At 32.3% G+C, this 14,474-nt stretch overlaps 2 protein-coding genes across 2 annotated transcripts; one reads left to right on the top strand and one right to left on the bottom strand.

Moving 5' to 3' along the window:
- Positions 1-2,397: 2,397 nt before the first annotated feature.
- Positions 2,398-5,527, top strand: LOC142638005 (uncharacterized). Its single transcript, XM_075811994.1, has 4 exons — positions 2,398-2,592; positions 2,666-2,719; positions 2,943-2,994; positions 5,093-5,527. Exons 1-4 carry the CDS (start codon positions 2,519-2,521, stop codon positions 5,321-5,323), a joined length of 411 nt encoding a protein of 136 aa, XP_075668109.1. The 5' UTR covers positions 2,398-2,518; the 3' UTR covers positions 5,324-5,527.
- A 1,441-nt stretch (positions 5,528-6,968) lies between these two features.
- LOC142638004 (glutamate receptor 2.8-like) lies at positions 6,969-11,441 on the bottom strand. The gene is made up of 5 exons (XM_075811993.1): positions 11,104-11,441; positions 9,445-10,691; positions 8,466-8,784; positions 7,863-8,260; positions 6,969-7,394 (listed from the first exon to the last, which is right to left on the bottom strand). Exons 1-5 carry the CDS (start codon positions 11,366-11,368, stop codon positions 7,074-7,076), a joined length of 2,550 nt encoding a protein of 849 aa, XP_075668108.1. The 5' UTR covers positions 11,369-11,441; the 3' UTR covers positions 6,969-7,073.
- Positions 11,442-14,474: the final 3,033 nt, after the last annotated feature.

The raw sequence follows: 14,474 nt of genomic DNA, 5'->3' as shown, positions 1-14,474 counted from the left end.
GAGGCCAGAGAGAAAAGGGATCGGCAACAAAGAAAGAAACTAAGAATTGTAACTTTTAAGTAAGAAATAGAAATAATACAGAAGTAGTCCTCGGCTTACGTCCGAGGAGGCCTATTTACAATTATCTTTTGTTATTTACATGTGTTTGTAACTCTTAGCCCGTTATCAAGTTCTCAGCACTTCTAACCTAGGTTTCAAGCCCACGCTTCACAAATTTTATTGTCTAAGACTCATTGGGCCTAAGCCCGTAGTTATCTTTGGGTCTAGGTGCAATTGTGCACTTACAGAAACTATATTTATCATTTATATAATTCTATGTCAAATTCGATTTAAATTTTTTTTCCATAAGTATTAATTTACTACTTCGTAAAAAATATTACGTACCTTTTTCTCAGTTTCAAAGGTTGTTGATGTTGTTTATATATTTGAAATTTAAACTATTTTTAACTTTTGTTATGGATATGTAGTGTTTCTTTTGGTATTGTTGTTCTTTTTTTAAAAATTTAATAACATTTATAAATTTTTGTTTAATTCAAAATTTTAGTTTTTTAGTCCTAAAAGTTAGCCACTTACTACACATCCATAACAAAAGTTAAAAATCTAACCCACAATCCCACGTTTTAATTTTATTTTTTAAAATTTTTTAAACAACATCAGGTTTCCTTTCAGTTTGTTCAAAATCCAAATAATGTTAATGTTCTATTTGAACTCAACTAACTTCATTTTCCTTAATCACGTTTTCTTTTGTAAAAAAAAAAAAAAAAAAAAAAAATCTCACATTTTCCTCTTTTCTTTTTTCTTTTAAATCTCTTACATATTTTGGGGGGAAAAAAAAGACTCCTACTATAAAACCACTATTATAACTTCTCCATCCATATCCTTATATTTAGGCACTAACATATCTAATTTTGAAAGAAAATAAAATGCTAAATTTGAGAGAAATTTAAAACATTAAGGTGGGGAATTGGTGTGACCCTATCCTTATTTAAAAGTTTATCAAAAAAAAAAAAAAAAAAACTACACGTTTAAAAAAAACTCCCATGTTCTATCCATGTACTATTTAAAAAAAAATCTAACTTTCTATCCCACATTTAAAAACTCCCGACCACCTTTTTTTTTTTTAACCCAAATTCACGTTTTCCTTTTTTTTTTTTTTTTAAAAATCTCTTCCATATTTTGGAAAAAAAACTACACATTTAAAAAAATCTCATGTTCTATCCATGTACTGTTTTAAAAAAATCCCACTTTCTATCCCACGTTTAAAAACTACCCAACCACCTAGTACATGGCTTGCATTTTTGGATTGGGATTTAAATGCTTCTACTAATTTTTACAATAGCTGAGTATCCAATGAGTTTAAAATTGACAAACTATGATTATCAATACTTATATTGCATTTTTATAAGGTACATAAGTAAATTAATAAGTTTTTTCTAGATACTTCTAAACATTAATTCCCAATTGTATTAGCCTTTTGTTAAGGTTAAAGCACCATTTAATACTTCATTAAAAAAAAATCTCAAAATATAATTGTGGTTTTATACAATTAACGTGTATCTCTTGCCATAAAATTTTCAATTTAAGCTTTTATTTACTTATGTTATGGATGTGTCGTAAATAACTAAATTTTAGGATTAAAAAAACTACATAAAGGTCATCACATGTATTTTGTAAGTAGTTTTATTGTTACAATTTTATTATGCATTTTCAATATATGCACTGTTTATAAGATTTATTCAGATGATCTTTTTTTCCTCCCCCTAAAGCTTAATACTCAATTATTGCATCATCTTCCAATCAATAACATATTGATTACTGCATAAATAAAATTGGCAAAAATGGATAATAGTTACGGAATACTAGCCTCTGAGCACGCGCTCATGCGCGTGCTCAAAGGCTCTTCTATTTTTTGGGTAAGGGTTAATTTAGAACATTTATTATAATTTGAGATTACTACATTTTTTAATCACAAAAAAACCTAGGGGTGTGATAAAAAATTATTTAATTGCACATAATACTCATTATAATGCACTACCTCTGCAATATTAGGAGTGTGATGAGTATTATGTGTGATGAAATAATTTTTCATCACACCTCTAGGTTTTTTTTGTGATTAAAAAATGTAATAATCTCAAATTATAATAAATACTCTAAATTAACCCTTACCCAAAAATAGAAGAGCCTCTGAGCACGCGCTCACGCGCGCATAGATGCTAGTTCTCTTTACTAACTTGGTAGTGATTTTTCAACACCTAGGTGGTTAGGCATACTCGGTCCATTAACTCAACCAATTGGAACAGTAGGACAAAGGGGAGGGCCGACTCAAATCCACCAAGTTAAAGCCCAATAGATATTGATTTGGGCCTATATATTGGGTCGGGTTCCACAATTTCAATCACAAAAAGCGAAAAGAGGAGCATTTCTTTCTTGCTTTGGTTGTCATTCTTGGTGCTGCTCACTGCTCAACTGCTCAAGAAAGACAAAGGCGCTTTGAGTGTTGACTGTTGAGGTTAATGCTATGGCTATGGACTCCAAAATTTCAATGCCAGAGTCCTCCAAACGCCTTCTTTTCGACCGTCGTTACGGCTGGGTGTAAGTCACTGTCTCTCTCTCTCTACACATTTATCATAGTGAAGCATAAAATTGATTGATTTTCACTTAGCAGAATTGACGAATGGAAAGACCCATCTGAGGAAGCACTTGCTGGAGGCCGAGGAATGTATGTTTTTCTTCTTTAACCTTTTTTTTTTTTCTTCACAACAGAGAAAACGTGCTGGAATAATATTTGGGGGTTTTATGCTTTCCGTTGTTGTAATTTCAGAAAGAAAAATTGGGATGGTAAAAAAAGGAATAAGAAAGAAAAACCCAGAGTTCAATCTTTAGTCATGATGGCACAAATTTGAATTCTATAATTTTTTTTATTTTTTATTTACTTCTAATAGGTTTTGCATACTGCCTCTAACAAAAGCTTTGATGAAGACGGTTTCTCAATCGGTATGATGACTTATCTATTATCTATGTGAATTCTTATGCACTTTCTCCATCTTCATATAGTGGACTTTAGTTTACTTAATTCTTTTAATTAATTTTAGGCCTTGTGGTATTTATTGAACTTGATGAGTTGTGCCCTTTCTTTTTTTCTTTTTTAATGATAAATGGAGTTTTATGGAGGCTATATGTCAAAAAATTTAATCTGTAGTTGCTTTAGCAAACATGTTATCATATATTCTATGAATGATTTTACCCCATCTGTGTCAAGCATCGTATTAAATGCATGAATTCTGTGTTTATATTTTATACTTAGATAATACATGCAAATGTGCTGCTAACTCATGATTTAAAGGAAAAGAAAGAAATGAGGGGAACACCCCAACCATTTTCACCCTTTTTTCAAATGAAAATAGAATGGTGCGGTTTCTTATTCTCATTATGCTTAGGCTATTCTTGTCTTTTGGATCTTTTGAAAGACATGCATTGTCACCTCTCTTTCCCCTTTCAATCCATAAAATGAGAAAAACTGTTGAATAAATATAAAGAGGGGCTACACCAAAGGAGAACATATCCTAAAGGAAGAAGAAATGAAGAAAAGGAGCAGCAAAAAGTTGTAAACTTAGGAAAAAAAAAAAAAACTTGAAATATATGCCCCTGCAGCATTTGAATTAGTGTGAATCTAATTGCAATATCTGAATCCTTATGAATGTCTACTAGAAAAGCTAAAGTTTTGGTTATGTTAAATTTTTTGTTATATGCATGTGGTATTAAGTTTGTCAGGTGCCATCTAGAATTTAGGTATAGATATAAAAACTGGAGGAGACTGAAAAATTAGAAAATACAAGAATGGCCAATTAGGAAAGGTTGCCAGTATAATATAAAAGAGTATAGTAAACTTATGAAGGATCTAATACTTGTATAGTTGTATGGACATCTTATTTGCCTCAATCAACTTATCAAATTACATTTCATGTAGGGTTCAGAATTGTGCTTGTTATACAGCTGTGGCCATACCCTTGTCAGGATGTATAATGATGATTTTATTACTTTGCGATATTAAAAAACTAATCTCTTTTTCAGTGTTATACCCTTGCTTCTAGTTAATATTTTTTTTATCTTGTTTTTATGTTAGATAGGTTTATTTTTAGCCCTTCACATTCAAGTTCACAATTTGGGGGGCAAACTTTTTTCTGCTTGCACGCAACAGATATAAATACATCTATTTTATGTCTCACATATTTCGGGGATAAAGTTTTCTTCTTGGTCATGTTTCCTTATTTTAATGAGAGATCTACAAAGTAAACTGGGAAGGAAGCCATTAATTTAAAAAATATAGTACTAGGAGCATTGACAGATGCCAAGAGCTTTGTATCTCAATTGGCATCTCCTAGTATCTACAACAGATGTCTAGGTCTTAAATCTATCCTTCCCAATTATCACATTATCCTTTAAAAAAAAAGGAGCTTTGAAATTTAGTATTTTCTATTTTGTACAGATATTCTTATATGTTTATTTTGTAAAGAGTTTCAGACATTCTGAATTTGCTTGAGGTCTTAAAAATAATCTTGAGGGCATGACCCTAATCAAGATCTTTGTACAAATTATATTGCCTTCACCTTTTCCCTATCTGCTTGCTGAAAGATAACTTTGGAAATACACCTAAATATAGTCTTCCTATTTCAGGAATTTGAATGACTGATTGCCATCCTCTTTTTAGAGTTAGTCCTTTGCTTCTTATTGTATCACTTTTCATCTCCTTTTTTCAATATGATTTATGACTTCCTCTTATTTGTATTTTGTCCACTCAACATCTACTGTTGTAAATTGATTTTGTGCCCTTGCTTTCTTGTTGCTCTCTCCTCTTTTATAATTTTTAACACCTTGACATGTCTTTTTTACTAACAAAGACAACTGTGTCTAGCTTAAGCTGTATCTATAGTTTTATCTTTAATGAGTTGTGCGCTGCTTAATGGTCGTTTAACTTGGAATCTTTAGATATTTTGTTACAATGTACATTGCAGACATTAGATCTAAAGTTTCTTTGATGTGGAAGAAGGATGAACTTATCTTTTTTCTCACGTTTCCTTCAATTTCCTCTCAGATTAGTCTTGCAGGGAGCTCTGCAGTTAAAGCTCTTGAAAGGACAGAACTACTGTTGCCTCAGATAGTCCAAGATGGTCTAAATGATCAGCTTCACAAGTTCATGTCTTCATTGGAGAATCGAAAATTCAACCAACTCTTCCTCAAAGAAAATTTGCAAACAAATGCAATCAGTTGCTCTTCGCATCTACATATGGATGGCAGTGAATCACAAGATTCACAACTGGCTTGAAGCAATTAGATTTGACCAATCCCTTTCACTTGAATATGTATCCTTTATAAATCATTACTTTAGGCTTTTGTTTCTGTAGCAAGCTAGATGATATTGTCTGTGATCATGATAACATTAGTTGCTGTTTGAAATTTTTTATTAAGAAAAATAGGACTTATCAATTTATTAATGAAGTAGAGTTTTATCTTTAAAAAAAAAGAAAAATTGGATGTATTATCCAAATATATAGTCTCTTATAAAAATGGTGTTTGACACGGTTTATTTAAAAAAGTCTCTTGTATTCTAAATGACCTTGGAGAATTACCTTCTAACTTCAAATGTTGACTTGACTCACTGCTGCTTGAGCATTTCTAATTATCCTGCCAATCTTTGTGATGTTTTATGAACCATTTATGTTGATCAGGGCTAGTGGCAGATGTTGATCAGGGCTGGTTCTGCCACTGGGCCACTTAGTCAATTGCCTTAAGGCTCGAAGTGGAAGCCTAAGAAGCACGGACACAGGTATGGATACGATACGGTATTACGACTTTTTTTGAAAAAATAGAACAAGGGTATGGCAGGACATGTCTATTAAATGTATTTTTATTTTTATTTCCTATATATTATTAAGAATTTATATTTCATATAATGTTAAATATATATATATATATATATATATCAAATTATAAAATAATAATAGATAATAAATCAAATCCATGACTGTAAAATGATGTTAAAATTAGCACACAAACCAAAAATAAGGACATTTATTAATTTTCAGTTGCATTCTTATTATTCAGAATAAAAATGTTCTCTTTGTTTTGTAAAAGGGTATTTGATTCTTCATGTTCTTGTGTCTTGGTTGTGTTCTGTACTTTTGTTTCATTTTTTAAAATGACATGACTAGGACATGCATGTAGAAGTGTCTCAGGCATGTCAAGTGTCAAACATAAGTACATAACTATGACCCCTCAAAAGAAGTGTTTATGATTACCACCAAAAAAAAAAAGAAAAAAAAAAAAGAAAAGAAGAAAGAAGTGTTTATGCTTCCTAGGTGGAAGGTCACATGACTTTGCATTATCTAGATATGTGCATGCATGAATGGTTGCTTAGGGTTCAAAGATGCAGTGAGCTTGAGTATATATTATATAAGAATAATTATCCTGTACTCTATTTATATATAATTTTTTTTTTTATCTATCAAAAAAAAAATTATATATAAATAGAGAACAGGAAATTGTCCCAGCCTATTTCATTCTTCACGGGAAAAGATCCGAGAAGGAAGGGATGTTCTTTTTTCAGACCATGGAGACGTACCTAAAAACTGCCGCAGAAGATTATTTCTTTGGTAATATCATGGTGCTAGTCCGGCTTGTTCTAGTAGGACAAATGTTTTATGAGGCAACCTTATCACAAATACTTAAATTAGTCAAGGAATAATGAATTTTTTAAATTAAAAAATCAATATGACCTAAGTTATCTTTAAATATAAGATGCCTCATTTAAAATTGTTGTTTTAACAAGCCTTAAATAAATGTCTACTCAATTGGTTATGAATGGGAAGCTACACACAAACGATGGCATGGAGAAAGTTGATGTAAAAGCTTATCTAAGTTTGGTTGGAAACGAGAATTCAAATTAATTAAGCTACACGCAAGAATGAGACTTCAAATTAATTGTGCTCCTCTTTCAATGTTCTTCCTCTTTTTGAATTTCTAAACTCGAGTCCATTATGAATTAATAGACGTGTTTGACAAATTTGTAGTCGTTTCTACATATCAATGAGTCCTGGAGAGAATGTCCACCGATTTCTCATTACACCCAAGTGTCTCCAGATGGTTTTATGCCCAAAAAGTTTGTAAAAAACAACATAGACCATAAGAGCTACCGTTGATGTACCTCCAGTTAACATGAAAAGAACCGAAAACGTAGTAGGGCTAAGACTGGAAACTTCTTCAATGGACTCCACATAATCCACACACTTCTCAGATGCAACCATGCTTTTCTCTATTTCCAGTAACCTACCACTTTCAGATACGTTCAGTAGTGCTTTATTTACATCATGAAGCAGCAGAGACCCTCTTGGAAATACCTAGGCCACAAGCACAATCAAATACAATTCTTTAATCTACAAATTGTTGGCTTCAAATCTGAACTTAGAAACGCTTAATTTACCAGTACTGCTCAGCGTACAATACATGTAAAAGAGACTCATTTTCCTCGAGACAATTAGAAGAAAAGACCCGTAGTTCATACCATATTTGATTAGGTCTCAGGTTTTTTATGTTAATAAAAATCCAAAATTTTATGAAAGCATTTCAATTTGAAGTTTTTGTCGTCTGTTCAATTCCATTATTTGTTTATGATATTCATGACAGTAACATAGCGGAGAAAAAAAAAAAACCATTGATTAAACCATGTGTTTCACTTAAGACTTATTTTTAAATCAATTTCGTAGCCATTGAACAAAAATGATAGAGAGAGAAATGCTTGGTTGACAATTGTTAGAGACATATATCTATTATTTAAAATAAAGAGAATCCTTTAACAGAAAACTTACATATGAGAATCCTCCAACTTTGTAAGTCGGTCCAGCAGTAATAAACTCTCTGCAGTATTTTGCAAGGAATAATTTGGCAAAAGGAACTTCAAGAAAGGCTGCTGCTATTTCCTTACTTCTAAGTGCATGAGCATATTCTTCTGGTGAGTTATAAGTCCTGATATTACCCTTGTGGAATCGTAAGACATCTACCAAATATTTTGCTACGAATGATCCCCTACAGCATCCAACCACTGCATTTCCGTACTGCAGTGACTCAATACCATTTACACTGGCTTCAAGCTTTTGCACTGTGAGTATACTGGTTAGGTTAGCCGTGTATATTTGCGTGATTACTAGTGCTACAAATAACCACACCACCATTGCCATGCGTGATAGATTGCTATGTAGTTTCCCCCCTATGAATAAAGTGATATTAGAGACATATATTTCAAACTTTTTCAGATGGATTTCAGAACCAACAATGCAGCACATTCAACAAATTCACAAACTGTCACCTTAGTGGTTGTGAAATTTGTTGTGTATTAATTTTTGTTTCTACATAAAAGATTTAGAATCTATGGTGAAGAATGATAATAAGAATAAAAAAAATTTCCAAGATACCATGTAAAGAGAAGAGACTAGTGAAGGCTAAGCACAGCAAGGCACGAATTTGATTCGAAGCAGAACCTTTGAGTTCGGGGTTGTGATTCCGTTCTATCAACCACACAACAAAGCCATTATAGACAATTATTGCCCCTATTAAAGCCCACATGGCTTTTGTGAATGGCTTCATGAACAGCAATCCTCTATTAGTAGTTTGTGGTCGAATCCGAACTGGAACTATCATCACCAATCCTGATTCTGTGTAGGGCTGTGTGAACGCTGCATGTCGAAACCGCTTGGCCACTATGGCTACATCACCAACCACTGCATCGAACTTCTACTCCCATGAAAGAAATATTTCAAGCATGATTAGTCTTAGCTACTAGAAAGAAAGGAAATCATCATGACCCAAAATTAGAACAAACCAAAATAATTTAAATAATAATGCTTCAAACAAAAATAGATTGTAATTAGTATAACATCATTTTTGTATAAGATCACTATTGATATTATTATTGTAGACCAATCACAACATGTCATATCAATAGTTGTAAAATTTCTTGTGGCTTTAGACTTATTATAGTTTAAAATTAAAATGATAGTTTATCAATCTGGATGTCTCTCACAACATGTCCCTCAACATGCTTTAGACTTATTGTTGGTTCCTTAATTATGAGATCCCAAGCTCGAAGTTAACAAATAATGCTCTTAGAAAAGTAACAACTTATGTATCACCCTTGTTTTACTAAGATAACAAACATGACTTCCTAGAACTCGTTGCATTTGATCTCTTACCATAACCCAAAATTAGAATGAAGCACAATTACTTAAAATTAAAATGACAGTTTATCATTCCGTATGTCACTCTCAACATGCTTGCTTTGAGTTTTTTTCAACAAAAAAAAAAAAGGAAGGATAAAGTTAACAGCCCATAAATATTGGATTTTAGATATTCTCAATGACTTGAATAAGTGAAAAAGAGTGAAGAACTTCTCACCTTGAAATAAACCTGCTCCACTATTTCATCATAAGTTCCATCAAAGGGAGTAAAATTGTATGGCAGGTAGTATGGCAAGCTTCCAACAATTGCTTGGAACAAGTCAATTGCAAATCCTTCATAAGCAGTACTGTTTTTTGACTGATCTTGTACCACACTCACAAATTGTTTGAAACTTGATTTGGTGGGTACACCAATCCTCAGTGGGTTGGCATTTGTTGGAAGAGTCCATCCTCTTGGAGCAGTCCAAGTTCCACCTGGCCAATACACCTTCTCCAAACTCCTCATAGAAGTGTTGTTTGCAGTTCTTTCATCAGTAGTCACTGAGAAACCCTTTCTTTTTGACCAGAACCCAAGTTCCTTATAACTCTTCCCAAACACATTGATGATCTGAAATATATGTGCAGGAGTTACTTTCTTGTCAATAAATTGAACCTTTCCATTTAAGCCATTATATTCACTCAGCATAATGTTATCTAACAATGGTTGGCTGCCCTCGCTGCTTCTCATCATTGCTAGACAAACTGTCTGTACAGCATCAAAGGCCTGCGCAGCAAAAATCCCAGGTTCATTTTTGTCCTCTTCTGGATTTTCCAAGCTAAAGTTTTTACGAAATCTAGTGTAAAAGTTTTGAAAATGAGGATGGTTCTGAGGGAAGTAGCTTTTTACTCCTATAATGCCTTGCATTGAAGAAATGGAGGAGGCACTGAGGGAATGGATAAAGCTTGTAAAGGGTTCTGTAGTGATCCAGACATAGTCTTTCTCCATCATGTTCATTTCTTTAGCCCTCTCAAGAAGTCTCACAGCTAATGTAAACGACAAATGAACCACAAAAACTCGGTGTTGTTCACCTTTAAGCCTCTCGAGCTCTACAGACAATGAAGAAGAAGAAGCATATGGTGAGAGGGCTACAGTATGGCTTATCTCTGCCCCAAATTCTAGCAGGGCATCAGATAGATGAGGTATGACTTCACTGAGCAAAGAGTCATTATCTTCGTAAATTACAGTGACCTGATGCCATTCCCAAGACTGAATAATAGCAGCTATGGCTTTCATCTGTGCATTCTGGTTTGGTGAAGCTTGAAGCAGGAAAGGCCACTTCTTTGTTGCCCATTGTGGAGTTGTATCAGCAAAGGAAAGAACTGGGATTTGAGCTTTGTTTCCAATCTCTGCAACTAGAGAAGCTTCTTCCCATGTATGTGGTCCCAGTATGGCTTGCACTTGTTGGTTCCTTATGAGATCCCAAGCTGCCAGTTTACAAATAATGCTCTTAGCAAAGTAACAACTTATGCATCACCCTTGTTTTACAAAGATAAGAAACATGACTTCCTAGAACTTGTTGCTATAATTTCAACAGAGAATTCCTCAATTATGCATCATTCATTACCATAAATTTATAATATGAAATTGACCAAAAAAAATATTTTGAAGTTCATAAAAACGCTTTCATTAAAAGTTGTACGGAACTTTTTCTCTACCCAATAAATACATTAGTGGAAGAGTGCCCAAGCTTTAAGTTATATCTGGATAAGGTAAATTATAATATTTTTTTTTTTTTTCACAATAAAGGGGGAGCTTTCCATGGATTAAGACTTTAAAATTGGAATTTAATGTACAACTTAGTGGAGAAAAAAAAGGTTTAACTGTTTTTTTACATACCCGCGAGAGCTGCCTGTACAGGTTCACTTTGAGTATTTTTAATGTGCAAATCAAATCTTTGATTTGTCTTGTTAAAGACATCCTTTATAGCCATCTCCATCGCCACTTTCTGTTCCTTACCAATGCGAGAACTGTAGTCTATTATTGCCCCTATAATGCCTCTGACATGTTCCTTTCCAAGTGTGGCGGTCCTTCCATCTACGGTAGCCTTTTCTACAAGTAACAAGACCAAGGTCAAGAATGTGAAGGTAAGAGTTGTAGCCATTTGATGCAAAACTGCTGTCACTTCTCTATTTATGCAGGTATTCGTAGCAGTATCTTGCCTTTTCCTCTCTCTGGTCAGTCTTGTGAATTGAATCCCAATTGCGTCGAAAACTCTTTCGATTTTGTGCTGACTGCCGAGTCTGCAGACTAGAACATATCTAGTTTGAACTCTGAAGCATACCCTTTAGACCCGGTCCACTGTTCTATTCTTTTCAAATATCCTTGCATGTCAATGTCAATGTGTTCCGAGTAAGATAGTAAATTGTGATCGCGGCATTACTATAATAATCTATGGTTGACTTGATTTTTATGTTACTTAAACAATAAAGTTCAGCTACAAAATTAGTTGTAACTTCATACTACAACCTCCTTTAAAAAGATTAATAGTACATATATTTTGAAAATCTAATTATTGAATTGTATGTTCTTTACGCTTTTGATATATATGTTTAATTTTGTGTCAATCAAATATTATTTACTATATGATCTATAAGCTGCATAATTTTAAATTCCAAAAGCTTACAATTTAAACAATTTATTGATGACATAGCTATTGATCTTTTATTTTCTAGAGATTTTGCAATAGTATGGAGGCTTTAAGAAGAAAATGTAATCTAACAATAGATTTATCAAAATTTACCTCTAATTACTTTAGGCTACAATCAATTTTGTAACTAAATTTTATTCTATATTAATCACAACATGTCAACTCAACAATTGTAGGGCTTTGGGGAGCAATGGCCCCTCTAAAGTGTATGTGTGTATATATATATTAGTATATATGTAGTACTAATTTTAACAATTTTTGTTCTATAAAATTACACTTTGCTCCCTTAACAATGTCATTGATTCTTTTGAGAATAATGTTATAGCTACAAAATTTTACAAAATATTGAGGTAACAAATTTTTATTGATTACATATAGGCCCACCAATCACATCATTTTTTTTTATTTACTATTAACCACTCACTACATCAGCAATTTGTAAAAAACATTTGCAACTCTATCATTTTCCTCCTAAAGGTAATAAAAAAATGTTATACTCAACATTTTCACAACACTTCACAACAAATTTTTAAGTGACAGGTTGTTATTAGTTACTATTAATGGGCAAGAAAATAATTTAAGTGATAGGTTCAAATTAGAACTAATAACAATTTACCACATAAGATTTGTTGTGAAAATGTTATGAACGTAGCACTTCTCTAAAAACATTAATATCTAAAATCTAACACAAAATATACAAGCCCCAAACTAAAATCTAACACAAAATATACAAGCCCAAAAAATTAGTCCAACAACAAAATTACCACTAGCAAAGCTATAATAATAATAATAATAATAATAATAATAATAATAAAAAATATATTATTATTATTATTATTATTATTATTATTATTATTGTGAAAGGTTTGAGAATCAAGGAGGAGGGAACCACTATATATCCTGCATAGATCCCGCCCGAGGAAGTGTATCAATTTTGAGGACTTCGCTACTCCAAAGACGGGAAAAGAAGCAGGATAGTTCGTATCTCATGAAGGCCCAAGGAGAAGAAACAAGACCATAAGAGAAGCACAAATGATGGGAGGAAGCATCCTGAGAAAGTATACCTAGCCCCTCTGCATTGAATGCCTTGCAATAACCTTATCAGCTGCATAAATGAGAAAATGACACTTGAACAGTGACTTCCCAACTAGCATCCCCTTCTACCACCTTTAGTGAAATTTTGATAGGACAAGTATCTTAAGAAAGGCATGGAGGCGTACAAGTGGAGGATTAAGATGCAAGTAGGAAGGATATATAAGGAGAGGAAAAATCCCAAATTAAAGGGGAGATTCTGGTTTAGAAAAAGAACAAAAGAACCAAGTGAATGGTGTTTTATCATGTGTAGAACTGAAACTCTGCTTATAAGAAATCAATTCTTGGATCTACCTGAAAAGGACTTTTCTCCTCATTAGCCACATAAGTTCTTCCTTTCACTGAACCTAGGTTCTTTGAACTTGAACTTAGAAAAGAATTGCACTTGAATTATTTGCCCACTCTCTAAAAACTCTATTGTTGGGCTTGACTTAAAGGACTTGGCACCAATGTTCTAAGTGGGCTTGGGCTTTTACTTTTTGAGTACTTATAATAATAATAATAATAATAATAATAACAACAACCCAATAAATCAATTTCACCCAAAACAAACAACCCAGAACTTAAAAAATTTAAACAAAATAATTTTGTCCTTATCCAAAAAAAAAAAAAAAAAAAAAAGCCTTCAGGGGCTAAGCAGTAGAGTCGAAGGTCGGAGTCCTTGCACACAATTAGAAACAAAGCCACCTCTCCTAACTCCAATTCTTGGCTCCATCGCTAAATTATGGACTCACTAGATTTATTTTTCTAGTTGGAATAGATCCTCTCTATTTTAAGTACTTTCCATTTCGTCACTTCATGGTTAATGTTTTTCTTTCCTTAATTTAACAATGTATAAACTACCTAGACATTTATAATTTTAAATGGTGTAACAATTACTAAACTTTTAAATTTAATTTGATTCATGAAATAGATCCATTTCAAATGAAAATGATCATTTTTCATATTTAATTTATAATATCTTTAGTTGCTGATTTGTTGTACTATAAGGAGACGTTTGGTATAAGGTAATATTTTAGAATTCATAGAAATATTGAAAGAATTTTTTTTTAACATTTTCACAATTGAGTTAGATGCTAAATGAAAATAAATTATTTTTATTAACAAGAGATATGATGTCCATATTTTAAACATTTTTATAACAATATAATTTTAGGCATCACTTTCACATCACTTTTATGTCTTGTTTTACATCTAATCATGTCCACACTCTTTCACAAAATATTTTAGTTATTTTTATTAAAATATAATTTTTGCCAAATGTTTAAGAAAAAATGAATTAAAACATAATAACAAGTTTAGAGTCACAAATGTTTCATAGCTATTGATACGGCTAATTGTAAATAGTGGACAATAAAGTTTATTTGGTAAGTCCATACAAAATTAATAGCAACTTAACAACTCAATGGCTATGAAATTTATTATGAAAAATATTGTTTATATAATGTTTATCAGAACTTTATGGCTG

The sequence above is a fragment of the Castanea sativa genome, chromosome 6 (assembly GCF_040712315.1).
Source record: "Castanea sativa cultivar Marrone di Chiusa Pesio chromosome 6, ASM4071231v1".
Classification (NCBI taxonomy): Eukaryota; Viridiplantae; Streptophyta; class Magnoliopsida; order Fagales; family Fagaceae; genus Castanea; species Castanea sativa.
The sequence above is the reverse complement of the archived record's forward strand: the minus strand, read 5'-3'. Positions and strand labels throughout refer to the sequence as shown.